This window comes from Olea europaea, unplaced genomic scaffold (assembly GCF_002742605.1).
Source record: "Olea europaea var. sylvestris unplaced genomic scaffold, O_europaea_v1 scaffold317, whole genome shotgun sequence".
NCBI classification, from domain to species: domain Eukaryota; kingdom Viridiplantae; phylum Streptophyta; class Magnoliopsida; order Lamiales; family Oleaceae; genus Olea; species Olea europaea.
Window position 1 is genome coordinate 131,207 of NW_019250508.1, and position 26,425 is coordinate 157,631.

At 33.5% G+C, this 26,425-nt stretch overlaps 1 protein-coding gene across 1 annotated transcript; it reads right to left on the reverse strand.

The window, feature by feature from the left end:
* Positions 1–11,054: 11,054 nt before the first annotated feature.
* LOC111385451 lies at positions 11,055–17,913 on the reverse strand. The gene is made up of 9 exons (XM_023009838.1): positions 17,901–17,913; positions 17,549–17,635; positions 16,072–16,138; positions 14,897–14,947; positions 14,713–14,815; positions 14,490–14,577; positions 13,929–13,991; positions 12,315–12,769; positions 11,055–12,221 (listed from the first exon to the last, which is right to left on the reverse strand). Exons 1-9 carry the CDS (start codon positions 17,911–17,913, stop codon positions 11,055–11,057), a joined length of 2,094 nt encoding a protein of 697 aa, XP_022865606.1.
* Positions 17,914–26,425: the final 8,512 nt, after the last annotated feature.

Here is a 26,425-nt window from a genome sequence, read left to right on the forward strand (position 1 = left end):
CACATAATTTTCATCATATAGGGGCTAAATGTATTTATGTTTTAAGCAGATCTTGTAGTGAAATTCCAAAAGTATGTCTTGGTGCCCAAGTGAAACGTCACCTACATGTACTAAGCAATGTACTTGCACTCCAGATGGGGATAAGTATAATGCTTTGAACTCTAAGACAACATCAAATTATTATCGAAATTATGAGAAGTCGAGAAATACTTGTGAAACAATATAGACATAAATCTCATCGTCGTTTGCTTGATCCATTTATGAATTATACTAATTGGTCGTAGGTCAAGGACTAAACTGAGGGCACTATCACAACTTCACAACTAATGTTTCTTCCTTTTTCTTTGGGTCGAACAAATTCATTCAAAATCAATAGATTTTGGTCTTAATAACATGAAAAAAGATTCAAGTAAGTCCCTGTTTGGCCCCCATTCTCTTTCATTTTTTTCTTTTATTTTCAACCATACAATCTTCCATAAAATAATATTATACGTAAATCGAAAGCTTTTCATTCTTTTTCAACCACACATTCTTCAAAAAATACTATTCCATCAATTAAAATTTGAAAAAATGAGAGCCAAACAGGGGCTAAATTACTGTATACCAAAACATACAACATAGAGGTGGTAACTTGTTATCACCAAAGAATTGTGTCCTTTAAGCGCTAAAATAAATAATGCCTATATCAGAGATTAAAAATGCTTGTCAAATTGCAGAGGCTATATCATAGAAATTCATGCAGAAATTTTGAACTACCTGTTTGAAAGTCTCATTCTGCCTTTTCAGGTTTTCTAGATCAATCTGAAGAGCGGTAGCTAGGCTTTTTTGTTTAGAAAGTTCAGAAGTTAGCTCTTTAATCCTATATCAGTAAAACAATAATTATAGCAACTGAACCAGCAAAAAATAACTGAATTTCACATTTAATTGAAGCCAGTATCAAATATCAACCAAAGTAAAATAAATATTACAATTAAAAAATTAGGTGTTTAAAAATATAGAAAAACAAGATCAAGATGTTTCGTAAGAAGCTAAGAGATAATGCAAGTGATGTTAAAGAGATAGTAGTAGTTTTAAATTTAATATAATATTATAAGCATTTGATAGCTCTTCTTGAAGATTTTCATTTTCTCTTTTGAAAGTAGCCAACTTCCATTTCAAGTTTTCAATCCCTTGGTCCAACCCAACTGTCCTATATGGAATCAAATCAAAGCATTTTATTAATTTCGTGAAAAAAGAACAATCATTTTCCATTCCATCACCCCCAAGAGATGAAATTCTAGAACACCAGAAGGGAAAAAAATCATATGTCAAATTCACAAAAATAAATAATTTTGTCGTAGTTCTTATCCACAACAATGGGTCACTCTTAAGCTCTTGTTTACTTCATGAATGACACCATCCTGAATAATGGATTGTTAACAAAGGATGAGTTAATTAAGCATCCAGCCACTCTTCACGTCTTATGAACCCATGGTCACTAAATGCATTTCGAAAAAACAATAAAAATTGAAGGATGTGATGAATATATAAAAAATCCTGTTATGTATGAGCCTTTCAGCTATAGAACTACTCTTCTAAAGATGCCCAGAATTATTTCACAGAAGCTTCATTAAAATAACTTGGTTTATCCTTTCTACGAAATTTCGTCTGAATGGATTCACTTAGTCTTTCCATAGTTGTGGTTATCAACTGTAGTGTCCGATGCTAATAGATCACCATTGCAGAAAATGTGTCTTATTTGCACTTCACTCTGCTAATATATCAGGTAGTACTTTCCTCTTCAATTCCATAATCAAAGTAGATAAAAAAAAGAAAGTGGAATACATGACTGCAATTTCACAGTTCGAATTAATGATGTCTGCCATGTTTCAATTGTCTTCTATGTACATTTCATGAAGAAAAATCATACTAATAGATTAAAGAGGATGGGATTTAAATTAACATCTCCTAACATATTACTGAGTACACTTATAATTATATTCTTCTTGATTTTTAAAAGCATCATTCCAAGTAAATATAAGATCATTAACATACCATAAAATAAAAAATACAACATAGTAAAGATACGAAAAATAAAAATAACATTCTCAAAATGATGGTAAAAGAAATACAAAGAACTGTTGTTCAATATCCAATAGAATCTCATGAGAACTACAAAGTAAATATATTGTTGTTAGTACCAGAGTTAGATAAATATATTGCCTCTCCAAAATAAAGACAGCAAAAAAAGTATATGACAATAGAAGAAACACACAAATAGACATTTAGAGAAACCAATCAACTTCCGTTGCTCTAAAAGAAGATTAAGAGACAAATTAATTACTGATATATATTTTTACACAATTGCAGCAAAATGATTCATAGTGTCTGTACCTTTTTCGACGACTCCATGGCAAACTTAACCACAAAAACTTTGCCTTGTGAAACTGCTTCCACATTTGAACATTCTAAAAAATTTAATTAGGTAAATGGATGATAAATATGCTTCAGCCACATACTCTTTGATTAAAAGAATTAAGTAAATTGATTACTAAACAGAAATTATAATTTCATCGGCTAACCTTGATAATAGCAGTATGCAACTTGTGAATGTCTTCACTTCACATTAACCGTCAAATTGATTATAGGAAGGTCATGGACGTACATCTGAAAGTGGATTTGCAATAATACAATGAGTATCTATAACCAAACAATAATCGTAGAGCGGGAGGATGAAAACTATTAGTAGCAAGAAAAGAAAACTACAAGTACAAAAGAAAACCAAAAGGTATGCAATAATAATAAAAAATAAATAAAAATTGTAGCAAAATGAATGACCTCAGAAAACTGAAGGATGGGAAAGTGTAAATATATTAGAAATTGTAAACTGGACTTTTCTTTGGTTTCGATATCGATGGCTAACATTTGGAAGATCTTTTCAGAGGCGGCCAAGCCATGAGTCTTTCCTCTTGCAGTAACTTGTATTTTCCATTGGCGCGATCTCCTTCAGAGCTGCCACGTCCTCCTAAAAAATAATAGGAACAGATCTCAGATAAATAGCAATAAATCACGAAAATACAACAATAAAAGGACAATCCGAAAAATTCAAATCCTGATATTTAAAAAAAATAAATAAATAAATAAAATTACATAGAAAACGATTAAGTAGACAATCAATCAAAGAGCAGAAGAACCAGAGAAAAGAGACTGATTTTGTAGGGTTTTTTGTGATAGTGAAAAAGGGGATCTGAAATCTTAAAAACACTTGGAACTGCAAAAATGCACTATATATTCTTATAAATTTCAGATAACTATATTGTATCATAAATCTTATAGAATAAATTATTATTGATAATACTTCCCCTTCGTCTCACAATCCTTCCCCATTTTGTGAATGGTGAAGGCTAAAGGAATTAAACTACTGCCAAAATAGGTTCTTGCATGTTTTAAACCTCAAATTACTCCAATTTAACATTCCATGCATCTTCTTAAGAAATAATTACCAAAAAGAAAAGCACGGCTCCTACAAAGTAGAAAAATGAATAAATATTCTGTTATTTTAGGCACAGTAAATTCTAAAAATATCAGTATAAGGATTTCATTGTTGTGATCTACAACAAAATATGAAAGATCAAATTTACTAAAGGTAACATAGAGTTGTAGAAAATCACATCAAATCAAATTTGACAAAAGAAAAAGACTTCCCTTCGTTATACGAGTTCAATTGGATGAACGAATATCCATTTTTAAACTCGTGTACACAGCGGAACCACTCTGTCTTTACATGAGCTTCCCATTTTCAACCATGAATTTATATGATTCTCTATCTTTCTTTTAAACGAATGATAATATACGTTCATGAGAATGGTAGCTAATATGCTATAATTAATTCAATCCTTTATTTGAAAAATATAATTTCATGTGCAATGTCTGCTCATGAGATTACCGGTCCCAAATTTTGATGCATTGCCATTGCAAATTGTCCCTTAAACACTTCTTAAGATTTATTTCTTTTCTATCTCCAACATCCAACCATTACATGAAAGAACATATGTTGCAGGAGCAAGTCAATAAGAAATATTTTGTTCATTAATATATCACAAAAATGAGTGAATCAAAAAGAAAAATTACAATTAAAAAAGATTTCGAACTCTGTCCATAAATCTTCCATAATAGAAAAAAATAGATCCAAAGACAAATTTTTTGTAGAACATCTACAAGAACAACAGAAAGAAGATATTGAATATAGATTTTTGAACGTGGAAGAAGACAACTAAGGAAAAGAACGTAATCAACAAAGAGTTGAGGGTTCTCACTTTTTGTTTTGAAATTCAAGCGCATAAATTGCACATTTAATTTCTGAACAACCATTACAAGCTTTATTTGTCCTCAACTTTCTTGATTACTCAAATTCTGAACAGCTATTGAATCCCTTCATCTTCCTCAACATTCATCACACAACACCTACCATATTCTAAACTACTGACAAAAACTAAACCTTCACAGAAAATGCGTGTCGCATCACCGTACAGAAACTTAGAACCCTTGAATTTCTCTACCAAACTGTAGAATAACTTTTCAATTAAAATGAAATCACCATATTAGAAATTAATTAAAAAGAAGACAAAAGGAAAAAATTACCAGATGGAAATTATCCCAATTCTTATATACGACGAGTTACCAAATTCATTGTATACAATAATTACACAAGAATCCAAAACAATTGAAATAATCAAAAAAATGGGAAAAAAAAGGGACTACCCAAGTGCGGGAAGTGGTGAAGCTGCATGCAGACATGAGATCGCAAGGTTTCTTCCAACGGAGGGGATTTCATTCACATTCATTCTTCCTCAATTTTGAATTTCGACTGTCGTTTGATAAAGAAAAATTTGCATTCACTTTATTCAATTCTATTTTATCTCAATAGCCATGAAAGAAATCAAAATAAAATGAGAAAGAAGGAAAACGAAAGAAAAAAAAAAAAAAAAAAAAAAAAAAAAAAGTATTTTGGAGAACATGAAATTTTCAATATTTTGGGAAAAACAAAATTGTAGCCTCTGTTCTTTCAATTCATTTAACCCCAAATCCTCAAGCGTACCTCCAAACAGGGGCGGAGCCAGGATTTTAGTTCAGTGCGGGCAAAATTTTTTTGACGACGAATGTCGAGATTTTGGTCGGGGATTTAATGACGATAAAAAAATAAAACAATAGTACATAAATACTAAAAACGACATAATTTATATATTACACTTGTTTTTTGCGAGTTTTCATACTTTGATATCATTATATAATAACTTCATTATTGAACCTGAAAAATATATCTTTCTCCACATAAACAATTGTGCTATCATTCATTCACTAATCACCCAATTACTACAAGGACTGGGAGTAATTCGAGATGTCAAATTAATCACAAATATTGGAAGCAACTCAAAAAACTAGTGCAATTCACAATTTCACAAAATCAATTCACAATCTCACAATGCAATATATACTATTTCCAAATACTTGGCAACTTGAACTTGCAATCACATATTCCCAGAGAGCCAGAGCCCAAAGGCAACAATGAACTGGTGGTCCACTGGAAGTTTGTGCCGTTTCGAGCAATTAAAGAACAAAGTGCTAATTTAATATGTTAAAAACAAAAAACAAAAAACAAAAAAAATTTATTACAATTTACACAAATTGAAATAACCAAAAAAAAAATAAGGGAAAAAAAATTTGGGGATTCGCCTTTTGCTTTCTGGAATCTGGCTTCTTCTTTTGTCGGCTCGACTGGTTGGCGTTGGCACTTGGTGCCTTGGCGGAGCTGAGGATGTAAAGTCGGAGTCAGAGATGTGAGATGTCAAGATGAGAGCCTAGAGTAGGAGATATACAATAATAAACTGTCAGAGAGGGAAAGGGAACGACGGTTTTACTGTGACGACTGTCGAAGACGACGGTTGACGGAGAGGGAAGGGAACGGCGGGCTTTGTCACCAGTGGAGAGGGAAGTGGGTGGCGAAGTGTGAAATCGTCACAGACAAAGTCATGAAAGGTAGAAATTTTGAAATGAATGAATGGATTTGGGTCAACAATTGATTCAATTGAATTTTGATACGAATGGGTCTAAAACGGGTCATGACCTTGCACAATTGGGCTTCTCTCTCTATGCTAGATCGAGAATTGAGTTACTTGGTTAAACAAACAAGGAAACCATAAAATAAAATAAAAATAAAATTTTTTTTTTTTTTGGCCCAAAAATCCAGTATGGTGGCTCCGCCCCTGCCTCCAAAAACATCTCACAGTACCTCCACAAACAGCTTGTGGAAACATTTCTTTCAAAGTAAAAGCTTCACACAACTTCGCGGCAAATATTGGATGGTTCGAATATGAAGTTCTTCGAACAAATCTCGCAAACTCGGCTAGTTTCGGTGCTTATGATTGCTTTAGCAAGTTTGAAACCAGCCGGTTGCTTCTACCCCAGGTTCAATGTTCGGCAGAACCAAGTAACCAAATCGGACGACAAAGAAGGAGTCGGCCACTTATAGGGTTTCCTTTTTTTCTTTTTCTTTTTTAACAAGAACGAATGAAATTATTGTTGGAGTTTTCCTTCGCTTATAATAGGCAATAGAATGAACAGTAAGGAAGATATTTTGGATGAAAAGTGTAGAACCAGTTAGGAACAAGTTCAATGTGAACACTCCATCACTAGAATGAACACTAACATGCTCTTTCTATCTTTTAAGGTAGAGGTCGATTAGTGTAGCAACATGCGTTGTACATTAGTTGGGTGCATGTTAGTTGGTTTAGTTGGGGGTAAGGATGTCAGCGAGTCGAATCGAGCCAGCTCGCGAGTCGAAATTATAGGCTCAGGCTTGGCTCAGGTAAAATATCCGAGCTTTTTTCCAGGCTCGAGTTGCTCGGCCAAAAAAATTAGACTCGACCCGAACTTTCGACTCGGACCTTTTCGAGCCGAGCCGAGCCAGGCCTAGCTGACTTGGGTTTTGTTTAGTTTTGAATTTTTTTAATTAAAAAGGCAGCAGCACACTGCCTTTACTTTTTTTTTTTTTTAAATATATGCTCGGTTCTCTCGAGTCGACGAGCCACACGGGCCGACTCGAGCTTTGCCCGGTATCTAAAAATGGGGCTCGAGCTTTTTCCAAGCTAAGCCATGGGCGACCTGAGGCGACGAGTCCGATTATCATCCCTAGTTGGGGGTGAACGTGAAGTATAAGTGTGTAGTGGTTGCTCAATGAATACATAGAACAAATGTGCTGGTGCGGTGATGAAGTGGAATAATTTAAATAAACACATGTATTTATATTTCAACCCCTATAATATGAGAAGAAAAGGAAGAAAAAGTTGACCTTTGTCATTTGGATCATTTGCCAATTTCCCAGAAACTATATGAGAGGCCAATAGTTCAGTTTTCAATTTTTTCACCTCTGACAAAGAATTAGAGTATGGTGCAAAAGGACATTTTATTCACTTTGCTTTTTCCTCTAAAATAATTAATTAATTTTGAAAATCATATTGACAAAAAATAATTTAAAAGTAAGACTTATATAACAACAAATTATGCTTTATATCACAGTCAATAATGTAAAGATTGAAATAGATATTCTTGTGATAGAATAGGAACAAAGAGTCAATCTCAGTTGTTAAGAATGCCAAAAAATAATTATTTGTTTCGCAAGACTAAAATCTTGAATTGATAAATAAATATAATAATCATTTAAACTGCTATAATTCCCTACACAAAAGCTAATAAAATTAAATGTAATATAGACAATCAAAATTATATTCACAAAATATGAGTTTTGACTATAAAAATCAACGTTAAAACTATATTCACAAAATATGAACATTCATCATCAACCTATCTCGCCTTTCCCTTTGTCCATGTTAAATTATATTCTCCCTTAAATTCTATAAATCTTTAATAAAGAGTTAATTTGTCTAACTGGTTGATAATATGATACAACCCACCCATCGTTACTCTATATCCACGAGAAAAATATGTTAAGAGAATTAAAAAGGGCAAATTTGCAGCACATGAAACCAAAGAAAAATCATTAATTCATATAGGCATCCCATCAAATTAAGCAATTAAATCCAACCAAAAGATAGTTTTTATTTAACCAAATGAAATCGTAAAAAAAAAATGAATAAATTAAAAAAAATTGTGTGTTAAAAGAATCTGATTTGAAGAAGAAAATGAAAAAATAGGATGGAAGTAGATTTTAAACCTCCTGGATGGTAAAACCTCCAATTATGGATGGAGATTTCCTCGAAAATTGTTTGAGTTTTTTATCCTAGCATAAGAACCTTAAAATTGAATAAAATTATGTTTTACATTTAAATCGAAAAAAAAAATTTATAACATGAAAAAAAAATTGGAACCCTCCATCCATGATTGGAGGTTCCTAAAAAACCTCCATATGCACAAAACAAATTAAGAGTTAAATGTTTTGACTAGCCATTGAACTTTGATACATGTCACGGTTTACTCACTGCCATTTGAAACTTTTCCCACTGGCCATTCAACTTTGCTTCGTCCAGCTCCATTGGCTACCGGATGGAAAACGTCATTGAACTTGCACACATGGCCGACAGCAATTTGACATGTCAAGTTAATTTGATTGCCACATAACAAACACATTAAAGTCTTCAAACCCTTCTCTCCTCCCGTATTCTTCTTCAAAATTGCAGTTTGAATGAAAATCCCCAATTTTGAAGGAGGCAAACCCTAGGTGAACGTAGCAAATTGTGGAGGCCAAAAATTCAACCCGCATCTACTGTCGCCAGAGGCCATCAAAGAAGACGCTATTACGTGAACTGTTTGGGTAAGTTCTCGACAAGAGTTGAGCGTAATCGATTTCCCCAATCCTCCTAGTTGATACAATGCCGGGAAAAATTTGTAGCTACTTCTGAACATAAACCCTCATGTATAAATCACCGTTCAAAAAAAGAAATTTAATTTGGATCTACAGAGATTACTGGAGGAATGCGCTAGTCGACTTAGCTGCATGTTTTTATTTTCAATTTATGTACATGGCATGGAAAACTTTTTATTGAATTTGAATTCATATATAACCTGATTTTCAAGTTAAATTGTGCTAATGTGGGTTTTTGTTTACTAAATCATATTGATCCGGAAGAAGAGATTACAATGACTGGGAAGAACAAGGGCATTTGTTATAGTTGTAGGAAACCTAGACACTACTTGTCGAATTGCCCATCAAAGCAACGATGTCCAGAATGTGGGTTGGGATTCGTGAAATGTATGGAGGTCGAGAAGAATACTAAAAATATAGGACAATTGTTCTTATGTTGCACAAGAGAATGCGGGTTTTTTAATGGAATGATGCTTCGTCATCGAGGACAAAACTGATGCAATCTGAAGGAGAAGATTTATCGTCCATGTTCAAGACATTTGCAACCATAACCGAAGAGAAGGATGTGGAGATATCCTTTAACATAACAATGTGCAAGGGAAAGAGATCAACATAAGGTGTGTGTGTTTGTCATTTTTATGTTTGTGTAGTAGGTAGTAGCTTAGGTTTAAGTTATGTCTGGTGTATGTCGTGTGTAGCTTATTAGGAAATGACTATATTGGAGACATTTTGACTAATTCCTGTGATGGTAATTCTACGCTAATTCCTATGATTTTGCATGCTGGAGCATTTTGGCTAATTCATGTGATGGTAATTCTATGCTAATTCCTGTGACTTTGCATGCTGGAGACATTTTGCTAATTCTTGTTTTTATTATTTTCATTTTTGTTTCCCTCACTTTTAACCCAAAAACAGTTCAAGAATAACTTCCCTGCTACTTAAACAAGAATCCTTATTCAACGATAACTACAATAACCATAGATCAGAAAAAGATTACATGCTGGCAACTGGCCGTGCAGTAAGCTCATTGTACCTACATCAAGAACCTTCCTGGTAGCAACTTCTCTAGGCATGAACTGATTTATTAAGCTATTTCAACTAATTATAGGCACGAACAAATTCATATATTTTCATGTTTTCAAGGCACAATCCTTGTAATTATTGCATAAGAAACTGGCACAATGTAGAATAATTACTACCATAACTGGCACAAGAACATGAAGAATCCACATATATATATATATATATAGCAAAATAGAATATTACATCATTGGGTTGTTATACTCTTCTCCACATTGTTCTTATGTTGCACTACCACCTCGTCATAGCAACATACAAGTTTACAGATTTAGCAAAATAGACATTTGGTTCATGTCATATGTCCAATTCAAAACAAATTTACAAATTTCTATCACTTTCACTTCCTGTCATCATGTTTCTATGCCCTCCCGCAGTTCTTGTAAGCCATTTCTTCAAAGTCTACTTCCACAGTTGCCACAGTATCCTCTACAGGCTGACCGTCTTCATGTTCATCATTAATAGGCGTCGTCACTGTCGGCCGGGTGCAATACGATCCCTTCCCGCTTCACGTGTAACCACTGGTGTCGGTATAAAACAAAAAGAGCTTTGCCTTGTGGTCTTACCTATTGAAGATGAACTCTTTCCACCAATGGCAACCATTTTACCCTACCATTACATTTCAAATGGTTAACTGCATTAAATGCAACAATTTTAAAACAAATACTACATTATATCATGAAAAACTATTTCATGTACTCTGCCATGCACGTGTGTGTTGCACTGTGTTTCAACAGGTTCCAAGTTGCCTTTGAACCAATCCTGTGGAAATGAAAATATAGTCAGATGCTGATATATTCCATTCGAAATTGTAAGTGGACTAGTGGTACTCACATCTGATGGAGCATCTGGCCTAGAATGGTATCGCTTATTGTGGCCACGCAATCCGCATTCTGAACAAGTCACTTCAATAGTCCCTTTTTTCTCATGTATGTTTTCTCCTATGAATGCACTACCACATCTTCGTATGCGCCTTCCTTCTATTTTTTTGCCTCTTTCCTTTTCGCGAAACAACCCATGATGGGGGGATGATAGTAGCCATGTCCAACTCCAGCCATAATTTCATCCCGTTAATTGGGTTGAGGATGTTATCATAGCAACACATGTATGTTTCAACTAATTAGCAACTGTCAACACATTCTTCTGGATCATTCCTACATTCTCTTATCACTGCAATTGCATGCATGCATGGTATGCCAATAAGCTCCCACTCCCTACGTACACAACTCCGCTCTAGTAGATTGACAACATATGTGCCGGAGCTACAATCAACTTGCCATTTCAGCCCGTCAGATAAGTGTAAGGTGCACTCACGTGAGCGGTCAGCATTCTTGTTAAGCTTCTTTCTAATTTTTGGACACAACCTACCATTGCACCTCATCATCGTATCTCCATGCTTTCTAATTCTTATCATGAAGACCAATTGCATTGAAGTGAGCATCTTCAAAATCATTTTCTCGTTTTCACTCCTCAAGGTCTTGTTAAACACTTCACATATGTTATTCAATAATATATCACTCTTTGAATGGAGAGAGAAGTATGATCTACTCCATTCTTGAGGAGGCCTCTCCATTAGCCATTTATATGCGTCCTCACTGATATTACAAATTTGTTGCATCCAATGTTTATAGTCAGGGATAATGGTTGACTTTGCAGCATGCCAAAGATAATTTTCTAGAGTCTTTCCCTTGAAACCCACATTGAAAAAATTTGTGTACATGTGTCGTACACAAAATCGATGCTCGGCCTCAGGAAACAACTCATTTGTCACATTTTGCAGACCTTTCTGCCTATTTGTCATCAATGTCCACCCTCTGCCATTTCCAATTTCAATATCCTCCCTAAGATAAATCATAAACCATCGCCAAGTCGGTGTGTTTTCCTTTTGAACAACCGCGTAAGCAATAGGGCAGATACAATCGTTACCGTCTATGCTAACTACCGACAGCAAAATTCCTCCAATGCAACCTCGTAAGTGGCAACCATCAATGCCAACCACCCTCCTACAACCATTTCTAAAGCCCATCTTACAACCATTGAAGCATACATACATCCCCTGAAACACTTGTTGCTGCAAAGCTATGATGACAGTAGAACCAGCATTTATTCGAAGTACGTCAACAGCATAAGACCTCAATTGTTCGAACTGGTCGTGCATGGTCCCGACTAATACTTCTCTAGCATATCTTTTCATCTTCCACGAAACATTTCTACTTATATCTATGTGTAGGTCCTTTTTAACTGTTGCTAAAATTAGCTTCGTTTTCCAGTCGGGGTCCACTTTGAACTACTCAAAGTAACGATGTGTCAGGAACTTGTAGTTGCAGTGTATATTATACTGGTCCCGACTACAAGTATGGTCTGATATGTATGATTTCACCTGTAATGTGTCAGTGTCGTCAAACGAAGAAGCCCATATTCTCCATTCACACCCAACTTTGCACACTCCTTGTACTCGTCTCTCCTCGTTTGTCGTAAACTTCACATTATATCCATTCAATGCACTATAAGTTCTAACCGCCTTCTTGAACTCAACTACTGAGCTAAAAATCTGGCCTACCACAAATTGTGGATTTTTCATATCGGTCTTAGCAGAAAATTGAGGAAATCGAAACCCACTCTCTTCATCTGATGAGCACTGTGACAATAACTCTTCTGTCGGATATTCCAAGGCGTCTACTTCCATATCATTGCTCTCTCCCCATTCATCTTGAATTTGATAGTGGCCATCCAACCCGATCTCGATGCCATCAGTCACGTTTTGCTCATACAGTGTGTCATCTTCATCCTCCACATTGTTCTCAGAATCAACGAAGTCTGAATCATCCTCCGATACTGTCACATACATATACACCACATGCAATTAGGAAATTATAATTCACGTATGGAAATACATACTGTGAACACAGGAATGGAGGCAAATTAATTATAAATATTTTAGTTTATACATATGCATGATATGAAAAAGTTTTTTCAGATTATACATATTTATGTTTTCAGTCACAGTACATTCCTGTTTTATGGAAAACGATAAGGGGCCTCCAAGTGATCCCACTAGTGAAAAGTCCTTTCAGAATCATGGAGTTGAAATCATGGAGCATATTCATCAAAATACAGAGGAAGATACAAAAATTCATGATTCCGATGCTTAAATGTAAATTTGAACATCATATTAAATTTGCTCATTTGTCGGGTTCTCGTTGTCCACATTCATGGAAATAATGGAAAATATTGATTTTCAATTACCTTCTAATGGTCCCTCCATTTGCAAGCCTTCCTCGTTGCAACACTCCGCACTAATTCGTGCTCATGGGGCCTTCGTGTGGGGTAGTATCGTTTAGGGGTTAGGGCTTCAATCGAATTGAAGAAGACATGTTTTAGGGATTGGGAATAAATGGTAATTTTGAAGACTTTAAATGTGTTTGTTAAGATAAATACATGTTTGGCACTGCTTATTTGGTGTTTAAGTGGCAATAATTTTCAATTTAATGTGACATCTCAAATTGCCATCGGCCACATGTGCAAGTTCACTGACGTTTTCCATCCGATGGCCAATGGAGCTGGACGGAACAATGTTGAATGGCCATTGTGACAAGTTTCAAAGGACAGTGAGTAAACCGTGACATATATCAAAGTTTAATGGCCAGTCAAACATTTAACTCAACAAATTAAAGTTACAACAATTAAATAAAGAATATATAAATATTAGTTAATTAAAATTAAAAAAATTAAGTTTTATCTTTAAATCAAAAAAAATTATTTATAAAAAAAAAAAAAAAGCCTGGAAACCTCCTCCTGTATGGAGATTTTGGAACCTCCAATCAAGGATTGGAAGCTTTTTAGGAAAATGGAGGTTTCTCCAAAAATTGCTTGAGTTTTTTATCCTAGCATAAGAACCTTAAAATTGAAAAAATTAAGTTTTATCTTTAAATCGAAAAAAAAAAAATTATTTTTGAGAAAACCTACATCCATGGATGGAGGTTTCCTCAAAAACCTCCAATCATGAACGGAAGTTTCCTCCATAAATTGTTTGAGATTTTGATCTTAGCATAAGAACCTTAAAATTGAAAAAAATTAAGTTTTATCTTTAAATCAAAAAAATAATAATTTATAACATGAACAAAACAAATTAAAAAACAAGAAAAAAAAAAAAAAAAAAAACCTGAAAACCTCCTGGATGGAGATTTTGGAGGTTTTCCCAAAAATTGTTTGAGGTTTTGATCTTAGTATAAGAACCTTAAAATTGAAAAAATTAAGTTTTATCTTTAAATTATAAAAAAAAATTATTTATAACATGAATAAAATAAATTAAAAAAACAAAAAAATAAAAGGAAACTTGAAAACATCCTGGATGGAGATTTTGGAGAAAACCTCCATCCATGATTGGAGGTTTCCTAAAAACTTTCCAATCATGGATGGAGGTTTTTGAGGAAACCGGATGGAGGTTTCTCCAAAAATTATTTGAGTTTTGATCCTAGCATAAGAACCTTAAAATTGAAAAAATAAAGTTTTATATTTAAATTGAAAAAAATTATTTCTAACATGAAAAAAAAACCTGAAAACCTCCAAGGTTTAACCTCCTGGACGGAGATTTTGGAGGTTTTCCCAAAAATTGTTTGAGGTTTTGATCTTAGTATAAGAACCTTAAAATTGAAAAAATTAAGTTTTATCTTTAAATTATAAAAAAAAATTATTTATAACATGAATAAAATAAATTAAAAAAACAAAAAAATAAAAGGAAACTTGAAAACATCCTGGATGGAGATTTTGGAGAAAACCTCCATCCATGATTGGAGGTTTCCTAAAAACTTTCCAATCATGGATGGAGGTTTTTGAGGAAACCGGATGGAGGTTTCTCCAAAAATTATTTGAGTTTTGATCCTAGCATAAGAACCTTAAAATTGAAAAAATAAAGTTTTATATTTAAATTGAAAAAAATTATTTCTAACATGAAAAAAAAACCTGAAAACCTCCAAGGTTTCCTCAAAAACCTCCATCCATGCACGCACGGAGCTTTAGATATATGTATATAGGTTTAAAGAAATGTTTTTATTCAGTCAAAACAACATTTTAAACTCATTTTCTTCCTCATTAGCTCCATGGACGCACAGAGCCATGCATGGAGCTCATGCTCCGTGTAGCTCCAGTTATCTTTTTTTTTTTCCCCCTAAATTATTATTATTATTATTATTATTATTATTTGCTTTTTGTTAAAAAATTGTTTTTATTCTTCGTTTTCATTTGTTAAAAAAATTTCGACGATCCTGAAAAATGAAATATATATAAAGAAAAAAAATTCAACCATCCTAAAACACAAATGAAAAATGAAATAAAGCTCTTTACCAGCACGGAGTTTTAGCTCCATTTTTTTTTTTGTTTTAAAAATGTTTGTATTATTTGTTTTTTTTTTTGTATGTTTTCTAAATTCTAAATTCATTGCACATAAACAATATTATAAATTCTTTTTCTTTCTTAAGACTATCCATCTAATCTAATAACTTACAAAAATGCACAAAATTTCTATTTCCTAAAACACAAATAAAAAATGAAATATACAAAAGAGAGAGAGAGAGAGAGAGAGAGAGAGAAATTTTAAAATTTAAAATGAAAGGGGAGAAGAGCAGAAACCTGGTATCGGACTAGTTACTTCGAATCTCCTCTATCATCCCCAAACGAATCTCCTCCATTCAAAACTAGTAGAAACTCCAGCATCTACCCTTGTCTCCCGTCTAATAATCAATATTGCCAAGTTTTGTTCCTTTCAATACAAAATTGCAAGTGTCAGAATTAATATAGTCTTACAAAAATTAATTTCAATAAATAGTTTTATAAAATTATCTTAGAAGCTAATTCACTATCATCTGGAAGGTATCTTCTAAAAAAATGAATACGACGCCCGATAATCAAATGAAACTTAAGAAAATTGATGATTGACTAAAAAGAACAAAAAATCAAAACATACTTACATACAAATTAGAGAATTCTTTTTTCCATTCAATCCCAAACACTGCAGATGAGACCTCCCACTTTCTACAGTATCAACTGCGAAAACACAATTTTAATCAATTCCAAGAATCCAAAATCACAAATAAAATAAAATAAAAAACCATTTGAAAATCTTGAATTATTAACAATACCAAACGTTTGCAGCTAGAAATCTTAAATAATCGTTCAATAATCTTCTGATAGACAAGGCTATTCTAACTAAAAAAAAAAGAAAAAAGATCAAAGATCACACAAAAGAAATGATATCACCAAAATAAAATAAACCTTAATCAATGGAGATCTTGTTGCCACTGTACAATTTCTAAATAGATTTTCAGCTTTTTAGAATGTTTACATACTTAAAATAAAGAAGAAAAAAGATCTAATAGATAAGCAATAAGGTCAAAGAAAGTTGAAGAAAGATACACAAGAACGAAGTTTTGGGGATAAAATTTCAACCTTCTAGATTTGTCCGGGATTTCTTTGTCCATAGAAGAGAAATGATACGCGCTCAGTAAGATGAATTTGCTTTCCTCGCATTTTCTTCGTATCTTCATAACAATAGGAGAGAAAGCGAAAAATCAAGTTACAGATATCAATTAGAAGAGTAGAGGAATGGTCAATGGAGTGTAAGAAATGCACAAACAGTATGGGATTTAGTATAAGATTCAACCAAGACAATAAAGAAGAAGGAAAAACTATAAGACGAAATATATGGCCAACACGTGTCCCGTCTTTGCTTCGCACTTTTATATATATAGGGAAAAAAGGAAAAAAGAAAAGGGAAAAAAACCTGGTGAGGGATTGTGCTATAACTTAAGAATTTAGCCCTTACTTGTCATCCATTTTCTCCCATTATTTTTCTACAGTTATTCATTTTCAACCACACATTCTTCATTAAAATAATATTGCATGTAAATAAAAAAAATTCATTCTTTTTTAACCACACATTTCAACATCAATCACCATTCTATAATACATTCTTTCCAAATAATGGGTGACAAACACACCCTTAATTTTGTAAATTTTGCTATGTTGTTTAAAGAAAAGAAAGTGGTAAGAAGAATGTATCACATTAGTAGTTAAAAAAAGGTGATCTCATTATGACATTTTGATTACCATTATTCATTAAAAGAAGACAATTTATTAATAACAACATTATGATATTCTCGTGAGCTAAACATCAAAAGGTGATCTCATTATGACATTTATGAACTTCACAAAATGAAGAAATAAAAATAAAAATAATCAAATATGATATGGACATTAAAGATTATATAATTTAACTGGTTTTTATTTATCTATATTTGAAACAATTTGCGCTCATGGCTCACATTGTTGCTTGAAAGAGCCTCCATGAATATTGATACAACTTATATTGGAAGATAAGACTCTAGCATGATATTATAAGAATTTGCTAATTAAAATTTTTGAACATGAATATAAATTATGTGCCAAATAAAAGGAACACTATACCAAGAAATGTTACGTAGTGGGTGTGATATTACTTGCCTAGTAGTCCCCAAGCCCAATATTATGTGGAATATGGTGCAATTATAGGCATTACTGTGTCCATGAACAACATCAAACCCATGAATCCTAGGAATCCCTAGACGTGTAGATAGAGACCCCTCTGTAAGCCATTCGCCATGTTAACCAAGTTTGCAACGGTAGCGTGTGGAAGTAGTATACTTCCACCACCGCTTAATATGCTCCCTGCATAAATGTGCTTTAATAATAAGCATAAAATCTTAATTATCCTTTTACTTTTAATAAACACAGTGAAAGGACAGCAACATCCTGTAGTCTTATACTCGTAACAAGGCAGATAGGTTTTCATAAACTATAATCAACAAGATGTACACATTTGATGAATTGTATCAAAAAAAGTTTGATATTATGCAAGTAATATCACAGGGACATGCCTCATTCGTTCAAATTAGAGACAATGGAATCTACACAAATTTGTGGGTCACCATACTTTTTTTCTCCATTTAATGAGCAAAAATATGAAATTGTGAGCCTTATGGTCATTTCTTACTTCCTAATGAATTAATAATACAAAATGTGCATGTAAACAAAATATAGATTCTTTTCAAGTTTATAGAATATATTTACGTAGTCACAAGGTGGCAATAGAACGATAAATTTGGGAGAAGGTGTAAAAATGCATGTGATACTCATTCTTTAGAACAAGAGTTGATATGCAATAAAAATAAATAAATGCAAACAAATGGAAGTTAGATTGAAAAGCTCTATATGTTAGTTCTTAATGATGTTTCTCTAATGACAACTTCAACAAAGATGACGTCAAGTGCAAAATTATCAAACCTTGTGTTACTTTGTAATTTGAACTGCTACGAGTAGTATTTATGTCTTGTTAACATATTAGGCTTGTCAAACTCTAAGATAGGTAAATAAAAAGAAAAATCATCATAATTTCTTAAAATCTTACCAACTTGGGATTTCCCATCCCACATTTCAAGGTTACTAACAACAATATTTTAAAGGCAAAAATGAAATTCACCCTAGTTTTTTGCCTGCTTGAGAAAGCTACCATTTCAAGTGCATAAATATAGAACGCATAAACTGTGCTAAGCAAAGACATTATCATGTATCAATGACATAAGCAATTTTAAGAACTTATCCAATTGTCTTAAGATATGCAACTCTCAATTTGAATCCCAAGAAACACACTCTTTAAATTTTCTAAGCAACATCTACTCGCGTAATAAGAACAAAAGCCACATTTTTGACCCCGACCACATCAGTGCCTAAGTTGGAGCAACATACACATAGATTCACATAAAAGCACAATGCAACAGTCTCATTTAAGTTAGAGACAATAGTCCCATCAAAGGTAGATTGATTCATAATAAAAGCCTAATGAGCTTATTGAGTAGCTAATAATACGCTAAAAGTACAACATATTAGATAAAAAAAAAATTGTATAAACAACCAAAAGAGTAAGCCATAACACACTAAAACCTGCTGGTCTTTGAATTAAATGCAAGATAATTTTGAAAAGATATTCCAAAGTATATTCATTATAAGAATGCCTGGCTTTTACTTTTTTATTGATCAGCATAAATAAACTAAAAGAGTACGAGGAATTCATTAAAAAAATAGGATAAATAAGTAAAATGGACAAAAAGAAAATATTTATGCAACAAAAAGTCTACCTAAATGAGCAAAGCAAATAATGGTTAAAGTGGTCCGAATATGTACCTTTAGCTAATAAATTATGCAATAACTTTAGGAGAACCTTCATTTTATAGTTCAACACTTATTGATCCTCTTGAGGTATTTAAAAAAAAAAAAAAAGATTGAACCCCAACCTTGAGTGCTCCAGCGCCCCGCCCCGTCCCTAGAGCTTTGTAAGGGAGGTAAATCGCGAGATGTGCCCCAATAGGCCAGCGAATAAGAGCTGTATGTACACTGGACCTACAAGAAGTCCAATTTCATGTCTCAGGAATCACCCCAAAATGAAGATAGAAAAAGAAAAGGGAAAGAACCGAAATGAAGATAGAAAAACCTAAGAACAAATATTTCTAAAACAATTAGAAAAAATAGAACTCATCAACTTTCAGGCAAATGAATGATTCACGAATAATATCCAAAGAGTGCCTTCAGTAAGTTGCCTGGCGATAGGGCATTCTTCCTATTTGAAGCATTAGAGTAATTTGAAAGAGAGTGAGTTGAATTCTCTGAATAAACAATGCCCAAAGGTTCAACGAGTATTGCAAATGACTCCTGTGAAATACAGAAAAAAGTAAAAGTTCTGAGCTTCTATAAAATCATCAGTTCGCAGAGAAAAAAAATTTCAATTAGGTTTTCAGTCATAATCATTTAACAAAATTCTGTCACCATATTTTCTAATAATCCACAAGAAGAGTGCCTCATCTACTTGTTTTGTAACTTCATGTGAATTCATAGAATCTAACTCAGCATCTACCTTTATTGTACTATGTAATTCAGGTATATTGGTGCATATCATATCTAAAGCTTCACAAATTCTTCTCCTTGTTACCAAATTGTAATTGTTAGTGTCTCAAAATTTGCTTCAAGTAAAATACAACAAAGTATATTTTTATAAAAATCCAACCATGAATGTACATTTTGAGTAAACTCGATGTCATAACTTCGTACAAATATAACTGGCTAGATGTTAATCCAAAATATCACTTAATAGCTTATTAAAAAATGTTCATATAAAGCTATTTAATTCCTGATGCCATATATGTAATCATATGCACACTTTTGAAGGGAGTATGTTCTCATTTAATTTTGGCTTTATCAATTACACAAAAAAGGCAATTAAATTTCATACCATATGTGGCACATCTGTACTCCTATGACCATGGGAAAGTAGAACTTATCCCCAATATGTGGCATGTTAGCTATGGGACAGGCACAGCTGAGCAACAGCTGCATACAAATTGCTTCTTTAAATATTAGCCCCTGTTTGCTTCCCATTATTTTATCATTAAAATGAAAAATATGACCATTAATCATCATATCAAGCAACCATATTTAATTTTTAATCTTTTGTGTGGGCTCGTAATGACTATATTTTTCATTCTCATTCTTACATAAATGAGAAACAAACAGGGGTATAGATCCTGGTATTATTAGGTTGCATAAATAAAGGAATTGAAATTAGAATTTTTTGCCAGTATAAAAGATTAATATTTTGTACCATATAATGTTATACCTGAGGTTCGGGAGAACCTCCCTAAGGCCCTCCAATGGACCACTCAACATCTTTTTGCAAAAGGATCTACTTTTACTTAATACCATACCTTAAAAGGAAAAAAAATCAATAAACCAGAAAGTCCAAAAATGTAAAGAAGATTGAAAGATATCATAGCACAATTCAATTCTCAAGAGTTGTTACCACGGTTCTCCAACAACAACATTGGGATGGCTAAAAATCTTGACTGCATTGTGTAGCTTGTTTGTTGGAATAGGCTCACCGGACGGATTATAAGCTTCGTACATGACCTAATCAAGAGAAATAATCAAGTAAGGTATGATTTAAAAACATACACGTAAACTACAAACCGACATAATTAAATGCGTAATCGATGATAGTAAGAAGCAACTTGCCAATGTATTATTTCCCTTGAGGGCTATATCATTCAGTAATAGAATGAGTAAAAAAAATCAAAGAAACCCACATAAAAAAGGCTATACTATTGAAAACTCATTACTTTTACTATAGAATAAGTGAAAGAAGTATACCTTGGATGAGTTGGATGCCATCTTACATTCCAAACCATTCATCACAAGGACGTGCAGTACAAGCAACACTAAACAATGAAATCAATCAATTAAAATATCATTAAACTAATGAAAATATTTACAGTTTCTTGAGTTCGTGAAAAAAAATTTACAAGAATTACATGGCGTATGACATCTAAATAAAACAGTTATGTCATATGAGATATTCCTACTATATATTGATGCTTTTTCCTCATCTTTTTAGACGGATACTGTTAAAGTGGCTAAACTTTTTCCTATGTTTCTTTTTAATGAGTAGGCTGTCACAAAAGGGCTATGGCAGAAGTAATAAAAAATAGGAAAATTGCGATGTTGATCACCAACCTTAATAAATTGTTGCTAATGGGTCCCTAAATTTGAAAAAGTTCGAGTTGATTCTCAACATTTAAATTTGTTGCATTGTTTAAAGCTTTGGGACAAAGTTGTGATGAGTCATATAGGTTGGAGATTATTTCTGTTATTTTCCTAAGAATTAAAGATGTAAAGATATATTAACGTTCCATGTCAATACATGTGATTAAGAAATTTTTTATATGAACGGAATTATAATAGTCAATGTATGAAGTCATTCACATGCCAAGTCCTACATTAAATGAATATATATACACACACACACACACACACACCCCTTCAATGGTGGATTTTTCAGTCTCAAATCAAACTTATCAATCTATATATCAACCAAATCTCCAACCCACAACCTCAATCCACTTATGGTTGCATTCCCCTTTTCTCACCCCAAAGAGACAATGATATAATGGTGTTTGCAAGCCACAAAGGCCAAGAGAAGATAAGAAGATGCAAGAAGAAGATTGCAAGAGGTAGCCAAAGTCTCTCTTCTCACACAATAGGGTAAAACACACGGCTCTTGCAAGAGGAAGGAAGTATATATAGTTTTAGGTATATTACAAATTGGGCCAAGACACAAAGTAATGGGCCAAGATACAAGGAAGCCCTCCTATAAGTGGATTTGGATCAAGGTAATATCAAACTCAATTAAGCTGCAACTAATAGCCCACGTTGTTTTCGGGTCAATCATATAAGTTGATTGGTTAATAAATATTTCACTGATTAGCCTCGACCAATGGAATATAATCCGACACTGTTTAATATCATTGCCCGGGATTATTGGGTATCAAAAATCCAACAATCTCCATCTTGATGCTCAATAATCTGCAAGTAACCAAAAACACAAGGTTTAAACTTGCACAATCAAAGTAATCCAATAAAATTGGTATCACAAACTTTACCTCGTGTTTCGAACTGAAACACATGTCATACCTGCTCTATGTACTCACCAGGGCTAATGTCCAAAAACACCCAAGTAGAAACAAGTATCACAGTGAACAAATAATCATGCGATGAAGATATTATATAGGATACTACACAAATCTCTTAAGAAATTCACGCTCACACAGAACCAAAGATTAATACCAAATTAATCAGCACACTGTCAAACACACATGCAACAAATGCATAAGTGACCCCACAAAATATCTTACCACACTTATCATATCTCATTCTGTGTTGCTCACACCTCAAGAACACACATTTCCTTTCATTGCCCACCGTGCTCACTAGACTGATCACTCAACTCATGTATAACTAGTAGGTCACAATAGATCATAAGTCCACGGGATCATCCTCTATCACCACATCACTTATCCCAACCTACGTGGATAATTGGACTCCACCTTACAGAAATGATAGAAGTGCATCTCTCACACTCTACATATACAGGATCTCTTTCACAGATAAATGATTCTATACATTTGATCACATCTTCGCTTGTGGTCCAAATGTCACACTCTACATCCTTTGGTATAAAACATCATGTACCCTTAGGCATCTATACTCCACCTTACCAAAATACATTTAACATACTGCTAATGCATCTTAACCCACTATGCATGCAAACAATCACACCAAGTAATCACATTACCTCAAATTCATACAAACACACATATCAAGCAAATTGAAATGCAACATATAATTATGCAACAAATTAGGCAATCACACACATGCAGAAAGGATCACACACAGATGCATATGCAGTGACTAGGTTTACTTTCTCAACAAACCTCACTGTGGTCATAGCTCGACCCCTCAACCACATTCGTCTCACCTCTCATCTTACCCTTCAACTTATCCTTCTTCTTGGGACAGTCCCTAATAATGTGCCCAGACTTACCACAACTATAACACCGTCTACCACTAGACTTGTCCCGTCTCTTGCCCTACTACCTTCATCACTCGAGTCACTACTCGAATCACCACTATTTTTAGCTCTACCCAAATTCATTTGCTTAAACCTCATCCTACTCTTTATCATGTGTAATTCACCGCTCCTCTCATCTTCATCTTCAGCCTTAATTTTCGTCTTCTTACTTCTAACTGAGTTTATGACAATCTCGAGGGTCAATGTATCCCTACCATACTTAATAGTATTTTTAACTTCCTTATATGACTCAGGCATGGAATTAAGTAAGATAATATCCTTATATGTTTTAGATACGATTTCTTCACAGTTAACAATGTCTTGAACAAGTTTATTAAAAACATCCAAATTATCATCAAGATCCTTTGAATGATCCATTTTAAAATTGAAGAAACGCTCAAGAAGATAAAGTTTATAGGGAGTAGATTTAAGTAAATACAAATCTTCCAACTTTTTCCAAGGATCTTATGGTTTTCAATTTTCCTACTTTTCTCAAAATAACATTAGATAGGTGTAAAATGATTGAGATATAAGCAAGTTCATCGGCTTCTTCTTTTGTTCTTTTGAAAAATTAGCTGAAAAATTGCCTTCAATAGCTTTTGAAACCTTTTGTTGGATCAAAATATCTTTCATTTTTTGTTGCCAGATTGAAAAATCACATTTTCCATTGAAAATACCAACTTCGAAATGCGAGGACATTTTTGGAAAAAACAGAGCAATCAAATGGGCAAATAGATCAATCAAAGTAATCATACGACTGCAATATACACCGTTCTAGATTCTCAGAGTTTCGTAAGACTCCCGATCTTAGATCAAGGGAACGTTTGAACGAGTAAGGTCTAGGTATTCTAATGAAAGTAACAACACAGCGAAATTTACGATGCAACAAAATAAGTATATCCGATCAAACGAAATTTCACAGCAATTTTAGCACAAAGCACAATATGCTAATTTATCCAAAAATAAATACCCAATCACAAAAATTAAGAGCAGCTAATCCTAATTTCTAGCACAATCAATGGTTTCCAAGCAATGACAACTCTCAATCCTATTGATCACCCCACACGATGATCTGCTAGTGCAATAATGTAAGGGTTTCAGCCAATTTACCAAAGCGAATCTATCTGAGTCCGTAAATTAAGAGGGATGTGAATTTCTTACTTTTGGACCTTTACTAATCACCTCAAAGTCACCAGCAATTAATTAAGCAAAACTGAATCCCGAACATGCAAGGGTAAAATTGTCCAAAATTTATAGTAGCACCCAAAACAGAAAACAAGGGTCTGTCTCATCGTCTGGAGAAAACTGCCTGAAGACACTGTCGTCCGAGGAGCCTCCACTAGCCGCATGAGCCTATACCGGAGCTCCACGTGTTGGCCGCCACGCATCACGGGTTCGACCATGCGCCACCCACTCCGGTGCGCCTTGACCTGCTGAACACACTGGTGGCCTTGGTTTGTCCAAAAGGTAAGTGGTTTCACCGAAAATTAACCAAACAGATCCAGCAGAAAATTGAAAAATCTGGACAGATCCGTTTCTGATTTTATGGCAATTCTCAGACCAATTTTCAATCAGTTTCAGGCCAGAAATTCCACCACAACCTCGCTCTGATACCAAATGTTTAAGAAACGACCTTCAATGGTGGATTTTTCGGGCTCAAATCAAATTTACCAATCTATATATCAACCAATCAACCAACTCTCCAACCCACAACCTGAATCCACTTATGGTTGCATTTCCCTTTTCTCACTCCAAAGGAACAATGATATGATGGTGTTTGTAAGCCACAAAGGCCAAGAAAAGATAAGAAGATGCAAGAACTTGAAGAAGATTGCAAGAGGTAGCCACACAGAGGGCAAAACACATGGCTCTTGCAAGAGGAAGGAGGTATATATAGTTTTAGATATATTACCAATTGGGCCAAGACACAAAGTAATGTGCCAAGATACAAGGATGCCTTCCTATAAGTGGATTTGGACCAAGGCAACATTAAACTCAATTAAGCTGTAACTAATAGCCCACGTTGTTTTCGGGTCGAGTATATAAGTTGATTGGTTGATAAATATTTCACTCAACGGCCTTGCCTATGAAATATAATCCGACACTGTTTAATATCATTGCCTATGGAAATGATTTAGCAACGATCAACAGTACACAATATAAGTATAAAAGTAATATCAACTGGGATTCATTATTAGAAAAGGAAATGTGAATCTTATTTTATTTAATTTTCCTTCTTCGTAAGAGCATCCAAAAAAAATAATAATAATAATAGTAATATATAATAGCAAATTTCAAGGCGAAAATCCACATTGTTGGCATAAGACTGCATTACCAGGCGAATCACATGTGCTTAATCATTGACAGCAATATAGTTACTACTAACAATAAAAATTAATGAAGTTGACATATAACATAATTGATGAATTTGTCGGTCTAGATAAATCAGCTTTATTAGCTTCTGAAGTTGCTTTTTCATTCTTCAAATTCAAATATTGTATTTTTCATTTTTACTTGAATCTAGGCCTAGGCATGTGAATGATTTCAGAGATTGACCAATTTGATTCCTATATTTCTAAAAAAATTTAACACTTGTTTCGTACTTATTAGAATAAAGATTTTAATTTAGACCAAAGTTAACAATTAATTTTAACTACATATGTGATCCACAACTTGCAACCACATATTTTATCAATTTTTATCCCAAAATTAAAAAACAACTTGAACTTTTTGAAATTTGGGACCCAATAGCAATAATTTATTAAGGTCGATGACCAACACTACAATTTCCCTTATTTTTATTGCTTCCATGCCGATAACCATACCCATTGTTTCCTTCTAGCAACAATAAACCTTAAGGAGAACAATTGGCCCAACAATTTTAAAATCTAACTCTTATTTTTATTTATATATAATTTAAATCGATTATAAATAATTTATAAATATGGTTTACGTAATACCTTCCAATGCTCCCACTTTAATCCTCAATCGAGTCAATCCTTCAA